This window comes from Cupressus sempervirens, chromosome 6 (genome assembly GCF_028749045.1).
Source record: "Cupressus sempervirens isolate cs-2001-9-10 chromosome 6, ASM2874904v1, whole genome shotgun sequence".
NCBI lineage: Eukaryota > Viridiplantae > Streptophyta > Pinopsida > Cupressales > Cupressaceae > Cupressus > Cupressus sempervirens.
This window is the reverse complement of record NC_143123.1, coordinates 244,531,997-244,551,392: the sequence shown is the minus strand read 5'-3', so window position 1 is coordinate 244,551,392 and position 19,396 is coordinate 244,531,997. Positions and strand designations below refer to the sequence as shown.

The window sequence follows — 19,396 nt, the reverse complement described above, 5'->3', positions numbered from 1 at the left end:
ACCACATCTTTGTATTGTTTTCTACACATCTTCTACAGGCAAAGTCAAGCCATTAAATTCACCAAACTTTTATTGTGTACTCAAAAAATGGGGAGTTTTTTTTTGAAAAACACAAGATAGAGGCTCAACAAGTTAATGTGAAAAAAAATTGTGAATACTTCACTACTCGCAGAGTTGGTGAAGTATGGTTTCCATTGGCAAGCAAACTTTTTTGTGGAATTTGTTGGCTGCTAGATCAAGAAAATTGTTAAGTTGATCTCACATTTTTTTGTGGTGGTAAGGAAAATAAATGTGATAAAGATAAGATAATGATATTACTGTCCAACAAGAGACCAACAAAGGGTCCAAGGGACAAGAAGATTACATCAGTAATAAAAACAATCTTCTAGGAGCACCAAAGGGTGTCTGAGAAATAGCGAACAAGAAAGCAAAGAAAGTGAACAACAACAAACAAGAGAAGGAATATATATCCTTTCTCGGTAAAAAGAAATCTAGCACTGAAGGATAAGGCCGAGGGCAACCAGGAGTCTGGGATTGTCTCTAGGTAACCTTGGAGATAGGGTGCTGCTATTTGGTGAATTTATAACGAGGACTAATAGATATGGTATGCCTAGAGATGGGTGTAGCTAGTGATTGCTTCATGCCCTTGGAGGGGGACATGGGCGGGAAAAATGCAGTGATGAACAAATCCGAGGCCTGGCTCTAAGGAAACATGAGCTGTAGAGTGTGGTCGTAGAGTTGCAAAGTCTCTGGGAGGTAAAGTGCTTAATATTGCTCGTTTGAGTAATTGAAAAATGTTGAAAGGGATCTGTAGTCTTTGACTAAATAGTGGAACATGCCTCTGATCTCATAGTATATGGGGCGCTAGAAGTTGAAATGGATCTTAGTCTTCGTCTCCAACAAAGTACAAATGAGACAATTCCAGTCGTCACTAGTCAAATGGTGATCCGTCTGCACTGAAGCCACTGAGAGTTGACTCTGAAAGACCTTAAAGAGATGCATAGGGTGTGAGTCCAACACCGACTCAAGTAGTAAGGACACAATAATTCCTTCACGGATCTCCAGAAAGTGCTCAGAATAGAAGGCCATTTGTGGGCGCAAACCCATAGGAGGGTTAATCCTGGTCGTGGTATTGTACTCTCTATATATGTTAAGTCTCACGTGCCCATTCAACTCTTGCTGTGAGGGGAGGAAATGGGCGAGAGTATCTAGTGAGAACATGTAAGGCGGGAGATGATCAATGTCAATCTCGATCGAGCTCAATAGAATAGTGGCCTGGGTATACCAGCAATGAGCCTTCAAATCAGAGTTGGCAATATCAAGAGGAGCAGTATGCGAAGTAGGAGTATTTGTGGCGACCATCCGCAAAGTCTACAAAGCCTCTAAGGCAGTGAAGGAACAACATCAAATCAAAGATGACGCTAAGCCTGAAAGGGTGAGCCCTGAACTCGGCCAAAATGATATTGTGCGGAGTGTATCGGTGATATCTAATAACCCGACAGAGGATAAGGGTCTAGACCCACTTGACTAAAGCCCAATCCAAACCAAGAAGGGAAGGCCCCCAATCCATAGAGCCATATAAAAGTATTGGTCTGACCAATGAGTCCAAGAGAGATAGCTTGGACTTAGTGTCTTGGAAGTGATGCTGGAAGCACTGGCTCTCCAGAAGGGTGTGGGAACCCATCCTCTTGGCAACCCTAGGTAGGTGGGCTGGCCTCATGCTGAAGCGGGGACCAAAGAACTTGACCCCGAGATAAGTATATGAAGAGACAATCTCGATCGCCGAACTGTAGAAGCTAAAGTTAAGATGCCAGGTCTTCAAATAGTTGAAGACCATAACCTGAGTCTTGCTCAGGTTCACATCAAGCTGTCATCGGTGATAGAAAGAGGCCAACCTATCAATGACTCTTTAGAGCCCCTCTGGAGAGGAGGCTAAATGAACCACATTATCGACAAAGAGGAGAATGGAGATTAGAACCTTGTGTAAGTAGCAACCATCCCCGAGGAGCAAAGCTTCAATGAAGAAGGCCTCAAGCTCATCAATATAGATACTGAATAAAGTTGGGAAGAGAGGGCATCCCTGCTTCACCATAATGGTGCTCTAAATTAGATCAGAGAAACTCTCTGGAGTCCTAAATTTGCCGACCACTATCTCATAAAGTTCTTATTCACTATCAAAAGAATATAAAAAATGCCAATGTCTCCGAGCCTCTAGAAAATAACCCCTGAGGAACAGAGTCAAAAGCCTTACAAAAGTTCACGAAATAACAATAGACTTTCGCAGCACGATGTCGAGCTTCCTCAATGATAGCTCGCAGAGTCAAAATGTGATCCATAGTCTGGAACTCGGTACGGAACCCATCTTGCCCTCTAGCCTGACACTGTCTCATGTTAAGCTGTTTGGAAAGAATAGTATTTAGAATTGTGGCATAAAGCTTGTTAAAGCTATGCCTAATCATAATTTATAACATTATTGATCATAAATAGAGACACTAACTCTACCAATACATGCCATGTACTTTTGAAACCAAAAATTATACTTATTTGATACATCTGTGTTTGTTGATACAAAGGCCTCAAATACTTTATTTTTGATGAGTTGGAAGTCTACTAGGGTGTTTCTTCATTTATTGACATTAAAAGAAGGGAAACAAGATAAGAGGTTTAGTAATTATTTTTAGGTTAATGTTAGAAATGTGAAAGTTGAAGTTTTTCATAATACTTTTGTTTCTTTATTTTTTTATCAGTATGTTTGTGTTGGGACATTTATGGTTTGTGTGCACTGCAATGTAATTATCTTTGTTTCCAAGTCCCATAATGCTTTTGGGTGTGAGTAGGGCTGGAGCCTATTTTTGAGCATTTATACTAGAAAGAAAGGGCTGCCCTAGGCATGCCTTAACAACCTTGCCTTTGTCTAGTATGTTTGTCTTCAAGCCAAAAAGATCAAGGGTCCTCCTTAAGGTTGCATCAACTTGTAAATGCTGGTCCATTTGTTAATTGGATTGCTGGAGAAGCAAATACCGCGTTCGTTAGGGAAGATGTTGCTAGATTGATGTTAAAAGCATTAGGGGTGGAGATTTTGGTGGAAGTAATTCTTGACGAATCATTTATTCTTATGATGATTTCATTTCGCCTTATTGTTTAAGCTTCAAAAAAACTAGCAACAAAAGGGAGAAGATGTAGACTGCATTTGGTTGTTCATGAAATCTATTAATAGTTATAAAATTATTTATGATTCTACCTTGTTTCTACGATTTTACAACTTGACAGATAGACTTCGAGTGCTTAAAGGTTGAAGGAAGCTCTTTACTCTTCTTTTGAAGATATACCTTGATGAGAACCTCATGAAATCATAGGTAATTAAGCTAAAAGAATGTCGAGCTCTTGTTGCCACAACACACTGGGAGTGAATGTGGGTCATGGTTCGTAATCTCAGGGCTGTAATCCGTGACAACTTCCCACTTGGTTGGGTAAGAAATCCGATGGCTATGATACCAGATAACGGGTACTAAGGTGGCTTAGCAAGAAGCAACATAGCATTAGCTCTCTACATGTCATCTATTGGAATGGGAATAGTTCCTTTTGGTCTCTACGAGGCCTACTTTAGGATGCGACTGATTCTGGGAAGTTTCTTGTCGCTAAGATACGTGGGAGCCCTTTTCAACCACTCCTTGGCATCACTGACTTCTACTGGTTATCAAATTATAGTTATGAGGTCAAAAGTTCAATGGGTGTCAGAGGTTCCAATAGGGCTTCTTGCCTCATCATTAATTGGTTTTAGAGTGCAACTTCGGTCATATTATGATAGCTTGGCTAGATTTATTTGGGTCTATGTGTACTAAGTGGCCCGTCACCTCAAAGACCTTTTCATTGTTGTTTCTTATTTTCCTTTTGCCTCCTCCATGTACGCTATGCACAATGGGCCAGAAGGGGAACCGTTAACATAGACTTGTTTGACACCATCGCTAGATTTTCGGATATGGGGGATATTCTTATCATGTGTGACTTCAATTTACAAACTAGAGACTTACAGATCACATTTCATGATCAGTTTTCTGATCCAATCTGTACATCTATGCTTGATTCATCTTGCTAGGTTTCCAGAGACCATGTGATGAAGCCCTAATGAGATATGGTCGACACTTGCTTTAGTTGTGTGAGTTCTTGGACTTTGTGATCTTAAACGAACTTTCCACCCTCTCTGGCTCCAATTTATTTTCTTGATGGCTATACTATAGGGGTGTAAGCATGGTGGACAATACCCTTGCCGGTTGCTCCCGCATCCTTGCTTTTAGCCATCTCACTATCACTCATCTCCCTCTTTCTGACCATGCCCTCCTTCTCCTTACCTTCAAGGCCTTCCCTTGTTCGTCCCTCTGCCTTCTCCATCCTTGTAAGCCCCCTTGATCCTATCTCCACTGCCCCTTTCACCCTTTCTTGTACCTCCCTTAGCTTTGACGAAGGGGACCTAAATCTTTTCAAAAAATGAACCTTAGACAACTGTTCTCTTTGGATTGCCCTTTTCTACATGAGTGCACCTCTTCCTAGTTTGTCTTCCTTGCCTCTTCCAATTGGGAGGCTACCCTACTCTTGCCCCCCTACTGTACCATTTATTGGAATCCTCCCCCTTTCATAAGGGCACATGTCCTATGAATTTGTGGTACAAGAAGGATTACAAGTCCTTCCACCGCATTTTGTGTACGACCTCCACCCTCCATATGACATCCTATAAGCATCTCAAGAATTGCTATGACTACTTCCTCCATCACAAAAAGTATGCTTTCATCTCGCATCGCAACTGGTCACTTTGTACCTCTCTCCTCTACTCCCCCAAGGCTTTCTGGCGCATCTTTTTCCCTTGCAAGTCCTCCTACCCCCTAGCCCTCGACCACACCTCCTTGTTCTCTCACATCTGCACCGTCTCTGATATCCCTGGCCAACCCGCCACTTCCACCTTTTAACCCTCAACAACATTAGCAAGGTGGTAATATTTGTGAATAGTAGCTAAGTTGTAGATGAGGAAGGGTTCTTGGTGTAACTCTTCAAACTTGGTATCACGATTTTACACACTTATCTCACAGATCTATTTAACAGGGTTGTTTGCACTAGTTGTTGCCCATCTTGGTTATACCACATTATGTAGCCGTTTTATAGTGTTGGGCCTAAGTCTAATCCCAACAATTACAAGACCATAATGGTGGGACACACTTTTTGTTAATTGTATGCTATGGTTTAATACGACATTCTTTCTTGTAAGCTCAATTAGTGTTGGGCTTAGGCTAGAGGGCAAGCGAGGTCCTGTCTAGATTTCTAAACCATGGATCACTTATTTACTCTTAGAGCTATTATGAAGCAAACACACATGGCTCCTTGAAGGTTTACTATTGCTTTGTGGATTTTCGAAATACATTTGATTTTGTTCCTCGAACAACCTTATTCTAAAGATTTTGAGCTATTGGTATCTGGACGACTATCCTAAGTGCCATCATGAGACTCTACGAGTTTGTTATTGGTCGCATCAAAACCTGTCAGGGGTTGTCAGGTTCTATCCATAGTACTATTGGGGTGAAGCAAAACTGCCCTTTGTCTCCTACGTTTTTGGGCCTCTACATTGATGAGTTGGAGGGGTTCCTTCAGGCACACTCCCTTTGTTACTTACACTAGTTGTTGATCTCTATCATTCTCTTCGTTGATGATGTGGTCCTCATGGCTCATTTCAGAGAGGCTCCAAAGAATCCTCAATGACCTTGCTTCTTTATGTGACCTACGATAGCTGACAATGAACTTGAGTAAGACCAAGGTGATGGTCTTTAATTGCCTTAAGACCTCGTACCTTCGCTTTCTGTTTCAAGGAGAGATGATCAAGATTATATTTTCTTACACTTATCTAGGGGCTAGGTTCTTGGGACCTCGTTTTAGTTTGAGACCAGTGGTTTAGCATCACATCAATAAGGGGTATGGCTCTTTGGCCCTTATTGAGAGGTAGTTCTTCATATATCATTTTTTAGGATAGGCTCCAAGTTGACTCTTATGGATACTTTGATTAGGTTGAATGTGCTCTATGATTCTGTAGTTTGGGGGCCTTCTTTACTTGAGTCGGATTGGTCTTTGGTGGAGCAGGTCTAGACTCTTTTTCTTTGGCAGATTAATAGATGTAGACAAACTACCCTGCACCGTATTGTTCTAGCCAAGTTTGGGCACATGCTTTCAAACTTGGCACTATTTTTGATCTGGTTTGTTTCTTACATTGGCTATGGGGATTCACAGACTCCTTAGGGGGGGGTGTCACATATACTTTTACTTGGCCTACTATTCCTCGGAGGTTATTGTGCATTTCGAGCCCACTAGTTGTGCCTATTGTTGGTTTTCTTAGGCATCATCTCTCTTGGGTTCTATTGGGCTCTACATTGGCCGCCTCCCCCTTTCTTGTACTCCTTGGACACCCCGTCTCATCTTTAGCCATCCTGACAAGAGTTGAACGAGCGTGTGAAGATAGATATCTATAGAAAATACATCCGTACCACTTGGACTAGTTCCCTTGGGGGCTTTGTCGTAAGATGGCCTTTTGTGCGAAGCATTTTTTGGAGGTGCAAGACACGATCATTGTGCTTCCCATCTAGATTGACCACCATTTGGCTAGGGAGGACATGTTATGCCAGCTTTGTGATTTAGGGGAGGTCGAGACAAAATTCATTTTCCGCTACCCAATATATTACGAGATTAGAGGGAGATTTTATTGTTTATCTAGAGAGGCCTAGTTGCTGTCAGTCGTCTTCAGGTATATTGATCAGAGATGCCTTTTTCTTTATGTTCAGGAGACTCAGAGGCTCAGTGACCACACCCTCTAGCCGATTTTCCATCCGACTGTGCACACCAACCAGATCATCACCTCTTTCTTCACAATGGTGCCCTCCATGTAGGACACCAAGTGGACACATGACCCCGCTTCAGGTTCTCACAGGGTGGTGAGACCACACTGATCCTCCACTTAGCAACTGTTTATTTATAAGACCCCCAGTGGCATTCAGAGAAGTCATGGGATTCGATGTCCTGCAGCACACTCATCAATTATGGATTTTTTCCTGACTGATCGGGGCAGCTAGTTTCCTGGGGGTTTGGTTCCTGGTTTGGGGTTACCCTCTTGTTTTTGGTTCTTGCTCTTTGTTTTGCTTGTTCCTTTGTTTTTCATCAGACACCATTTGGTGCTCCTTCTGTTTGTTGGGTTGCTACTCTGTTCCTGGCAGTCCATTAGGTCCTCTTGTCAGCTTTTTGTTGGACATTAATAAATTTATCTTATCTTATCTATAATTTTATACTTATACAACGGTCTGCTTGACCTTGCAAAATTTGAACATTTAAGGGTCATATGACATGTAATTTTCGAAACTGCACAAACTGATAATCAGATTAGACTTGTGCATTCTCTAAATGCATTAATTATTTTTTTCTAGTTTGATTGTGAAGTTTGTTTTGCCAATAGTTTTCTGAGGCTTGGGTCTCAGTGAAAATTTGGGTCTGTTGATTCCAGGCAGAGTTGAAGATTTTCAACTATGGTTTTGAATTTTTTATAATCTAAGTTTCTAGTAGGATTTTCCCAACATGCATCTTAAACTTGGGAGGTATACTTCATATTTCTGGAAAGCAGACTCAGTAAAAACCCAGAAGGCTAAAAGATTTACTGGGACTTTGGAATAGGGATAAACATGGCATGTAGAAATAACATAGAATTATTAAATAAACTAAACGGCAGGCAAAGAAAATAATTCAGTTCTTAAATGTCTAAGTTAAATTTTTGAAAAGTCATTGACCTCCAATGCAATAATATCAAAGTTTAAAAATGAAAACTTAAAAAAGAAAATATGGAAATAAATTCTGCTAGCTTGATACTTACTATGGCATGCTCAAAATTTTGGTAAAAAAGTTAGCAAGAACTTGCTAGAAACTTGGCTACTGTGTTTCTAATGAGTGATTTACTGAGCATCCTTTCGCTTGCAAGTCTGCAAGTAAATACAAGGTTGTTTAACCTATGGTTTCCTAAATGGAGATTGTGGTTAATGGATTGCAAATTTAACAATTGTATGTTACTAATATTTATGTGGCTTTTGTTGTATTTTTAACAGCTTTTTCTCCATTTTATATTCCTTTCTTTTATGAATTGTATTTAGAAAGTCAACTCATCAAGTTTATATGGTAGCTTCCATTTGCCTTATCTTTTTACTTTTTTAAGACATAAAAACATTTATAATTATACATGTCCAATATTCTGATCTCTCCATTGATTTTCATTGTTGTTTTATGTTTTGCTCACTGTTCTCAATTATATTAATTTCTATGTCAGGTCTCAAACATTATTTATCAAATACAATTTTCCTGTTAATGAAAGTCTAGTGTGACTTCGTATCAACATTATGTGTGATATACAAAAGAAAAGGAGTTTGTAATTGCTTTTCATGATTAATATTCTGTATACCTTTTCAGGTAACAGAGTTCTTAGAGGATGTATCACGGATAATGTCAGAATCAGCTGTCAAAGAACTAGAAAGACTCAAGGATTTGAAGGTTAGTTTTATCAGTTCAAACTTGACACACTTACAGTATCTAGTATTATATATAAGGAACATTATCATTGGTATGTTTAAGCTATAGTAATACTGATGTTTCAAAAACAGAGACAAGAGGAAGGAGAATCTCCATTTGGAATGGAAGACATGCAATACTATATGAACCAAGCAGAAGAGTTAGAGTTTGGAATCAATTATGAAGAATTGCGGCATTATTTTCCTGTTGAATCTGTTACACAATGGCTTTTGAGAATTTATCAAGATCTTCTTGGTATTTATTGATAGACATCTGTGAGACATGCCTGACAATTTGCTTCCTTACTGTTGTATTTTTTTGGATATAGTGGATTAGGGATTTGTATGTAATGAACCTGACATTGTTGGACTCTGCTTTGAGAGCTTTCTAACACTGTCTTCAGAATCATTTAATGGATAGTATCAGTTGTTGATTTAGCTTTTTTTCCATAGTTTCTTCTTTACATTTCGACTGTCATAAGCTGATTATTTTTCATGTGGAGCATGGCAGGCCTAAAATTTGACAGAGTCCAAGGAGCTGAGGTTTGGCATCCTGATGTTTGCTTATATTCAGTTTTGGATTCTGTCTCCAATGAACATTTGGGGTATTTCTATATTGATTTATATCTGAGGTGTGTGCTCCTTTGGTAGCGTGGATGCACTGCATTTATGAGTTCATATTGTTATTTTAGTGCCTGTCTTTTAGCTGTTGATAATACTTGACTATTACCAGAATTTAAATATTTTTCCTAGACTTACATATGTTTTATGTATTTCTTTCCAGAGATGGAAAATATGAACATACTTGTGTTGTTCCTCTTCAGGATAGCTGCCTTTTGAGAAATGCCACTCGTCAGGTTGTTGATCGATTCTGCAACAATGTTCTTTTTCATGAAGTTCATTTATTTGTTTTTTTTTTAACAATGCAGATAATTAAGATTTCTGTGTTAATTTTTCTCTGTCAAATGTTTTCTGAAATATTTAAAGCCTTTGTAATTGGATGTTATGGATGTTTTCCTGAGCAAGAAAATATTCTAGAATTGGCAAAATACTGATAATCTTCTTTGTGTGTTTTAAACTGAGATATGTATAATTTTGAACTTCTCTCCAATAAAATATATAATGCCAAAGGATAGAATAACACTCAAACTTATCTATGCTGCAACTGATAAATTTCACAATTCAAGGCCATTAAATCTAATCAAATCAGATTGCAAGAAAGCTTATGCCAGGATAACAGATTGGAATTTTGGAACAGAAGAATCAGTACTTTTAATGTAACTAATGGAGTTATCACATTGAAACCCTTACAATATCTATATGTATATATTCAATTGTTTCATCTACTACTACCGCAATATTATTGTGGCATTTAAAAGCAGATATGAACCTGTAGTCCTAGCCATTAGCAGCAGTCCAATCTTCCTTGTCTTACATGCGATATCAGATAATGCTAGACCCCCAAAAATGGTAATTATTAAATAAAGGGGCAAAATAATAAAATAATAAATAAAATGATGTCAACCCATTATAACTTTGCAGAAACTTCTTGGAGGCCTTTATAAGGCATTGGCTAGAACCACAAGTAATCATCATGGAGTTTATATTCTTTTATATTTGCGGTTCTAGTTGGAATTGAGTCTTTGTTAGAGTTTTAGAGGTGCAAGACCCTCCCTATTCTGTATTCACAGTTTTTGTGGGAGTTGTTCCCCACCCTAGTTTGTCATTGGAGATATCACCTTTGATATTCCCCCTTGTACTACATCAAATTTGTGTAATTAAAGAGCTATGTATCTATCATCATTGGTGTATGATCTATACAAATTCATTCTACATATCTACAATATTTATTGGTGTATAATCTGTACAAATTCATTTTGCATATCTACAATATTCATATGTTTGGTTTCGAAGAATATAACTACTCATAGATTACAAAGGTTTGATGGTAAATAATTTATATTTCAATTGTCGACTGTTGAATGTTGTTGAAGGTAAAGTGTCAAAAAGAGCCAAATGATGTCAAGTGCCGAAGGTAGCTGATAATTGAAGGCCAAAGATGTCAAACGTAATTTCCCTTAGATACAACTATTGGGTATTTGCCCTTAGGTACATTATTGTTGTGTATTTTCCATCGGGAAACATTGCCTTCTAGTATTTTCCCTCAGGTATATTGTCATTGTGTATTTCCCTTGGGAACATTATCATTGGGTGTTTTACCTTAGGTACATTGCCGTCAGGAACTAGCCCTTGAGTACATTGTCGTTGGGTACATGCCCTTAGGTATATTGTTGTTGGGTACTTGCCCTAGGGTATTTTGTCATCGTGTATTTGCCTACGACTGACTTGCCATAAGGTGATGTCCATTGTTCAGTGCACTGCAGTGGTATCAGAGCCAAAATTCTGCCACCTTGTAGAATGCTTGGTATGATTACATGGAAAAAAGAAATTGAAGAAAGGGATAATGAAATCACTGCTACTAAAATCATCAAGTGGTATAAAAAATACCAAAAGAGGAAGACTCTTTTGACATTTTAAGAATATCTAGTTTTGATAGAAATAATATACTTGTGCATGCAGAGGTTATCAAAATCTTTGAGGTTATTTGTCCTTGGGTACATTATCGTCAGGTGTTTTCCCTCAAGTACTTGTCCTCAGGAACTAGTCCTCGGGTACATTGTCATTGGGTAATTGCCCTTGGGTATTTAGTCATCGTGTATTTGCCTACGAGTGACTTGCCCTTAGGTGACTTCCATTGTTCAATGCACCGCAGTGGTATTAGAGTCAAAATTCTGCCACCTTGTAGAATGCTTGGTATGCTTACATGTAACAAAGAAATTGAAGAAAGGGATGATGAACAAGTGCTACTAAAATCACCAAGTGGTATAAAAAATACCTAAAAAGGAAGAATCTTTTGACATTTCAAGAATATCTAGTTGCGATAGAAAAAATATACCAGTGCATGAGGAGGTTATCATATTTTTTGATGAATACTCTAGTGAATCCAAGGAGATCAAGGCTACTGAATCCTTTGATAGGTACTATGTAAGAAAAAGAGAAGAGATGGATTTTGAATTAGGAACTCAATCAAAATCAAAGGAAGGCCAAACAATGTATAGTCATGAGAAAATCGGTGGCACCACAAGCGAAAAGGAACATGAAGACAAGTCCAAATGTTCAACCTAGCCATACGAGGATATGAAAAGAAAGAGACTATAATTGCCTCTTCAAGTGGAGAACATCTAAACTTTCAAGACAACCGCAAGGATGAAGAAGATGTTTGAAAGAATTCTGTCAAGGCAATAGTGGTTGATTAATTTCATGGAGATGTAGACTCTAACAATGATCTCTTACAAGGGCAATCTTTACAGCTGGTTGAATATGGAATTTTCCCTTTGGCAGTGCATGGGGTGTGCATGATTGCCATCTCTTCATGTAAGTAGCATCCTTATGGGAAGAACAAGTTGCACTTCAACTTTGAGATTTCAAACCATCATTATTTTAAAGTGATAAATTAGCATGATAGCATGAAAGCTTGAGATTTGAGCATCAATTTATTGGATGATTCTAGACATAGTAATGTTTATATTAGAGTGGGGCAATGGAAGTTTATTGAAGATTTTTATAGCATTGGATATAAAGGGTTTAAGGAGGTAGTACATGTGGTCATGATGAGGCATGGAGATTTCAATGGATATGACTATTAGTCTTTAGACATGGTTTGGGATGTTGGAGCTTGTCATGGAATGGACAATTTGCAGATTATTTGAGGGCAAGCAATATTTAGGCTAGAAGGATTGTGATGGCCCTAATTTTTAATAAAGTGAATCAAGTTAATTAATTAAGTCGTCCTAAATTTAAATTATATCATAAGGACCTATTTAATTAATTGATTAAATTATTGAATAAAGGGGCCAAAACTATAAAATAATAAACAAAATGATGTCAACCCATTGTAACTTTCTAGAAACATCTTGGAGGCCTTTATAAGGCATTGCCTAGCACTACAAGTAATCATTGTGTAGTTTATATTTCTTGCTTATTTGAGATTCTAGTTGGAATTGAGTCTTTGTTGTAGTTTTGGATGTGCAAGACTCTCCTTGTTGCGTATTCATAGTTTTAGTTGGAGTTGTTGCTCACCATAGTCTGTTGTTGGATATTTTCACCTTGTTCTTCATCGTCAAATTTGGCCAGTCAAAGATCTATCTATTTATCATTATTGGTTAACAATCTCTACAAATTGATTCTATATTCATGTGTTTTATTGAAGAACATAATTGCTTGTAGATTATGAAGGGTTGAAGATAAATAATCTTAATTTCAATTGTTGAATGTTGAAGGGTTGAAGATAACTAATCTTAATTTCAATTTTTGAATGACTTAGGTGATGCAGTCATGGCTGGAGTTTCCCCAATGGAGATAGTCGAAGCCATGCAACAAGAGTCACATAGTGGAACAACCAGTACATGATATAAGAATTGATAGTCAACATGCTTGTAATTCCCCCCCGCCCCCCCTGCCAACTAGTGGAAACAAGCTATTAAGTATATTAAATGGTAATTCCCACTAACATTTAATATACCAAATAAATTAATATCTTTCTTTTTGCATTAAAAGAACAATGGATAAATAATTGAAATGTATTAAGTTAAAGTAGAAACTATCTTATCTCTGAGTGGAAAGGAAGACAAAAGGGTAGGGCAATTACAAGGTCAAGAGATTATACACAGATTGGTTTAGATTGGAGATCGAGAGGAAGGAAGAAATTTCTGCAAATGAGTCTATGCATGATTGAAACTTGGTTCGACTATTGCAGGAGAAGGGTTTCATCATAAATACCATTACTATCTATAGTATTGCACTGATATACTCAGGATAGAAGTTGAGCATGGATGGAAGCCTATTTATTAGAGCCTATGACACAAAACTTTAGCTAACAACACAAGAACAAATGTAAATTTTCTCACTGACGTGAAGACCATTCATTGGTTATTGGTTGACTGTGAGAAAAATCTTATTCAGTCTCAAAGAGTCACATGTTGGTGGCGAACAGTGGGAGATAAGTTAGGAGACATTTGTGAGAAGCCAGGAGTAATGTTCACTCATGACTATGAGCATTTGAGAAATCCGCTCAAATTGGAACATCATTGCTCTGCAATTGGAATTACTGAGACAAACGTATTGAAGGATATGTGCATGCCACCATTGAGTGATAGAACACCACTATCAAACTCACACATACGTGTCTTAGATGTGTGAGTAAGCTGATTATCCTATCGTTTTGAAGGGATTTATCCAATCAAATTGCATACGGTTCAAATAAGGACTACATTGAGAATGAACCACATGAAGGAAACCGAACCACAAGCTCACCGGGAAGCCTATTTGATAGTATGAGATTCAACGCTTAGTTTTACATGGTATAGATTAAAGTGGTGTTATGATGAATGATAGTTGTGTTCGTGCATCTTGTTCAGCAGTAAACTTAAATGAATAGATGGTGTAGCAGCTAGGTGATGGGTAGATCGATTTGGAGGCTAAGGTGAACATTTTAACTGCCTAGACCTAGTAATTGATTAAAAAAGGCCCGGTTTAGAGAAAGTTTGTTCCAAGGTCATAAGTTAACTTAGTTGTTATTTCCATGCAGTTAAGTACTGAAAGAATATTTCAGAACTCGGGAAGTAATGTTGAAATTTGAGTTAGAACCCCTATCTCTGATTGAGTACCACATTCGGAGATTTATATGTTCATGCATATTTTATTTTAAAAGAAAAAGATTTGTCCTATATTAGGCGATAACCATAAAATTAAGAAAGAAAAGATAAATAATTTATAAAGTTTAGTAGCAGACCAGGGTAGCTCAGTTTAGAGATATCAGAGGTTTGTTAAGCTCTTGTGAGATTGGGTGTTATGCATCCATCTACATATTAGTATTATCTTTGAAGGAATAGGTCAAATCCTCATTTGGACTGAAAATCCAGAGATTGAATAGTCTGTTTTTCAAACAAGGGCAATTATTAGAAATGCTCATATTGCTGGTAGAATTTGAAATGTTGTTGGGGAGTTGGCAAGAACACAAAGGGAAATGATGGATATGTTAGTGCAATCTCAACAACAAATGACTCAAATGGTAACTCAACTAGTGCAACAAAACAGTAACAGGGGAAATAATGGAAATCAAGGGCAAGGACATAATGAAAATAATGGCAATATCGGGCACCAAGTAAACAATGAAAAATAAGGACAGGGTTTAACTACAAATGAACATGAACAACAAGGAGCTTCTAGCTCTGCAGTCCATTTAAGACCATTAATGCTTACATTCTATAGTGTCGACACCCTTCTATTTGAAAATGAGGAAACTGATTGTTAAGCTTTGGGAATAGATTTTCAGGATGACATGGCTTTTTTGGATTACACGACTTTCAGATAAAGGAAAAAACAATGTAGGGGAAATGGTGGAAGATTTTAAAATCAAGAATTGCAACGAAGAGTAGGTAAGGTCACCATTCCTTTTTTTGACGGTTCAGGAAAAATTACATCAAGATCATGGGTCCAAAAATAGACAATCTCTTCTTGCTCAATCAAATGGTAGGAGATGAAGCTATAAAATATGCAACTTTTCTTTTGGAAGGTGGTGCTAATAAATGGTGGTATCTTGGCCTGATTACTTTAGGCAATGACCGTGGAATTTACAGAGAAACTCATAAATTATTTTGATAAGAAATGCCTAGAATTAGACTTCAAACAACTGGCTCAGTTGAATCTAAGAACTGTGTTACTCAAACTAAAGCAATGCTGGAGATATGTTTTATGGGTTTTGAATGTTTTGCAATTTTTTTTTTTTGTTTTTTTGGTATTTTCAAAATATATAAATGCTAAACTAAGAACATGAAATGAAACAACTAACAGTGTTGTAACTTAGAATTTCAATTGCAATATAAAGGAGTTGCAATTACAATGACTAGTTTTATTAAACACTGAAATTCTGAGAACTTGGTTATGTGCAATGAGAAACACAACATTTGTAGTTGCAACCGGTATTAAGAAGGACACTTCCTTTGGAATGCCCAACACTACCCAGATATAATGATCATAGGATATCCAAAATGGCCCACAAAAGCTAATAGACTCGTGCTACTCAACCACAGTAGTCACAACCTTCAACATGCCCAGTAAGAAATGTTGTAGCACTACCCACTGCCTTGGAGAAAAAAGGCTGCCACAAAATTTCAACGTCATCTTCAGGGGTTAGCCGACCAATGCAAATGTGTAGATAAGATAAGATAAGTTTATTAATGTCCAACAAGAGACCACCAATAGGGTCCATGTGACTGAAAGCTACACAATAGGAAAAACAATAGCAACGGGAACACGAAATTGTGACCAGGGGAAAAAAACCAAGTAGAGAAGAACAACGAGGTGATTATCATTATCAAAAAATCAAAGAGTTACATCAAATTGGCTTGTGACATGAAGATTGCATCCTTAGGCTCACATGCCCATAATCAGAAATAAATCCTACAATTCTATGCCCAAGGAGGAATGATTGCAGTTTATTCTTCTACTACATAGCTTCCTAGCTATCGCCCCTTAAACAAAGATCAATTGCCACATTATATAGACCCTTTATAACAAATATGTTGACCAAATCAATGATATTTCCAAGAACATGTAACATAATGTGTAGAAATCTGTCAGCACCCAAATCATAAGGATCTCAATGCCAAGATGTAGGAATGAAGCATGATCTAGGAGAGGCTTCAACCATAGGTTTAGAAGCATCGTAATATGAGCCACACAACTATGTCAATTGAGAAAAAGCTTCGCGAGATAAAAAACGTCTAACTACGAACTTTATGACTGCACAAAATTATCCATTATTCTAGAATAACTCCACTACAAAGAATGAGGTTGAGGTGCAAACCTAGCAATAAGTAAAATAGGATGTCCAGAATAATCGTTGAGGTTCGCAACATGAATTAATCAAAATTCAAGGAACGACACTGAAAACGTAGGAATTGAAAAACAAGAACAAAACTGAAATGAAATATTTTTGGGTGATGCAAGATTGTTGATGACCCAAGGATACTCTTGCATCATGAGGGAAAGTACCTGAGTGGAGAAGATAATGTATCCAAAGGTAAGTACCCAATGCCAATGTACCCAAGGGAAAGCACCTAACAGTAATGTACCCAAGGGAAAATACTTGATGACAGTGTACCCAAAGCCAACACCGAACAACAATTTACCCTAGGAAAAATCCCTTCGACACTGTCAACATTCAATCATCGACTCCCTTTAGCGTTTGGCAACCTTTGACATTTAACCTTTGGTGACATTTGACAATTAAAGTTAATATTATTTATCTTTAGACCTTCGTGATATATGAGCAATTATGTTCTTTGATACAATGTTGATGCATATTGTAGATATGTAGAATGAATTTTTACAAATCTTACACTAATAATGATAAATATATAGATCTTTGATTACACAAATTTGATGATGAAGTACAAGATGAAATATGGAAGTGATATCTCCAATAACAGACTAGGGGGAGGAATGATTGGTGCCAAAATTGCGGATACAGAATATGGAGGGTCTTGCACCTTCAAAACTACAACAAAGACTCAATTCCAATTGGACTTTCCATGAAACAAGAAATATAAACTCCACAATGATTACTTATGGTGCTAGCCAATGACTTATAAAGGCTTCCAAGAATTTTTCAGAAAGTTACGATGGGCCAATATCATTTTCCCTATTATTTTATTAATTTGGCCCCTTTATTTAATAATTAAATTAATTAATTAAATAAATCCTTATGGTATGGTTTAAATTAAAGGACCACCGAATTAATTAACTTAATCAAGTCTCTTTATTAAAGATTGGGGAGATTACAATTCTATCATAAATTACTATCCTCACAACTCTCTGCCCTTTGGCTATCCTAGGAGTAAGGACTCACCAATGATGAGTGGTCACAAACATGTGTTTTAAGGAATAGTCAAATTGTAATGATCAATGTTGAAAGACTTGGTAAGATGCAATTACTTGGCTTACCCCCCCACCGAAAAAGGATTCAATAAAAAGTTTAAGGACAAACTCTACAAATTTATGAAACCTTTAAAATATAAGTTCTAAAATTCCTTCTAAAGCATGTATATTGTTGAACTTATTGAAGAAAGTACTAATTTCCTTTATATATGGATTATAATTAAAGCTCAATACACATTAGATAACAAAAATTGAGTTTAATATATATGATATTTAATATTTAATATCAATAAAACTTACGAATCATCATTTCTTTAATGACTAGAGCTCTAAAAATGTCTATTGCCACTTTGTGGGTGTAGGTTTGTTTCCTATGCATCTTTGTAGTCAATTTTTGGGTCACTTTGTGACCATTCTTCAATGTATAATCATTCTCTAATAGAATTATATGCTCATTCTTTTGTGTGCACTGTTGACATTTTTAAAATAAATATGGTGATGTAAATGTGGAATAATATATGTTTTTGTTTTAATATTTTCAAAGATAATTTATATTAGAAATTCCCATAGCACATGATTTAACCTAATCCTAGCACTTGACCAAACTTCAAATCCTCAGCAAAAAAACTTGTTGAATGGCTTGGAAATTTTACTTAGTAGACTAGGAAACAATGTCAACGAAAAATAGACCCAAGCAAAATTGAATAAGATTAATAAATTCATTAGGAATCCTCTTTCTATCCACTAGCTTAGTTTTCTCCATTTTCTCTTGTTTACACGATTTTGAGTTATGTTTTTCATTAGTCTTGGTATTATTTGGGGTCCAACAATATGGCAAATTACTTATCATAGGTTTTAGCTTGTGAGTAGTCACAAGCAAGCCTGGAATTTGACAGTCACCCCTAATTATCTTACAATTTTTTTATGATGGATTGATCATTTTAGTGCCTTTCATTTTAAGTTTTAAGAAAAATATTTATTATCAATTTTTAAAGTTTATGAATCATTTTATAAGTTATTTTCAATTTAAATATTTTATGAATATAATTAGTAATTACTAATACATATATGGTAAAGTCTCAAATTTGTTGATTAATTTTCTAAATTCCTATATTTTATTTGAAAAATATTATAAATAAATAATAATATACAATAAATTAGAAACTTTTATGTGTGATAAAAAATTATAAAATTAGAAAATAATGATTTAGTAATATTTGCAAAAATCACAAATTAAATAAGGAAGTTTCTACGTTTATATGCTTTATTTTAAAAAAATTCTAAATTAATAAAAATATATAATAAATATTAAATAATATAAAAACATGGGTCTTGATCTAACACAAAAATATGGAACGCAGAGTAGTTTTAAGTTTTGTGAAACCTTCGAACTTGGCAAATAATGACATACACCATGATTTTATTAAAGTTCATGACAAGAATCTAGTGTTTTTTGGGGAAATCTCAAAACCCTAAATCTGGTTCACATTGCAAGTAGCCAACGAAACATCCTTTGCCTTCGCCGTGGAGTAGAGGAGAAACGAACAAGTTTGGGAAAATTTGCATCGGCAACCCTCATGCAAAGTTGAGGTATGCAACAAAGACATCAAATGCATTTTCGACTCTTAATGAGCTCATTGGTTTGGAACATGCTAGTATCCTGCAGACGAATTTCTATCATAAGAGTAGCATTAAAAATCCAGGCACAACTATTTCAAAAATCTAGAGAAATCCTCAGAAAGGCTAGGGTTGCGGCCAGTGGTAAAACCCAAAAGAAATTTATGTGCCAGGGCGACTTTGGATTCAAACTAGGAAATTCA

At 36.6% G+C, this 19,396-nt stretch overlaps 1 protein-coding gene across 8 annotated transcripts in view; it reads left to right on the top strand.

The window, feature by feature from the left end:
- The window catches only part of LOC149552163 (Zincin-like metalloproteases family protein), a 273,149-nt gene that overhangs the window by 147,694 nt on the left and 106,059 nt on the right, over positions 1-19,396 (top strand). For all 8 annotated transcript variants that reach the window (XM_089787642.1, XM_089787641.1, XM_089787648.1 and 5 more), the window contains 4 exons: positions 8,479-8,559; positions 8,670-8,832; positions 9,088-9,208; positions 9,361-9,433. In XM_089787642.1, the coding sequence (XP_089643768.1) occupies positions 8,479-8,559; positions 8,670-8,832; positions 9,088-9,208; positions 9,361-9,433 (438 nt within the window). The remainder of the gene's footprint in view (positions 1-8,478; positions 8,560-8,669; positions 8,833-9,087; positions 9,209-9,360; positions 9,434-19,396) is intronic.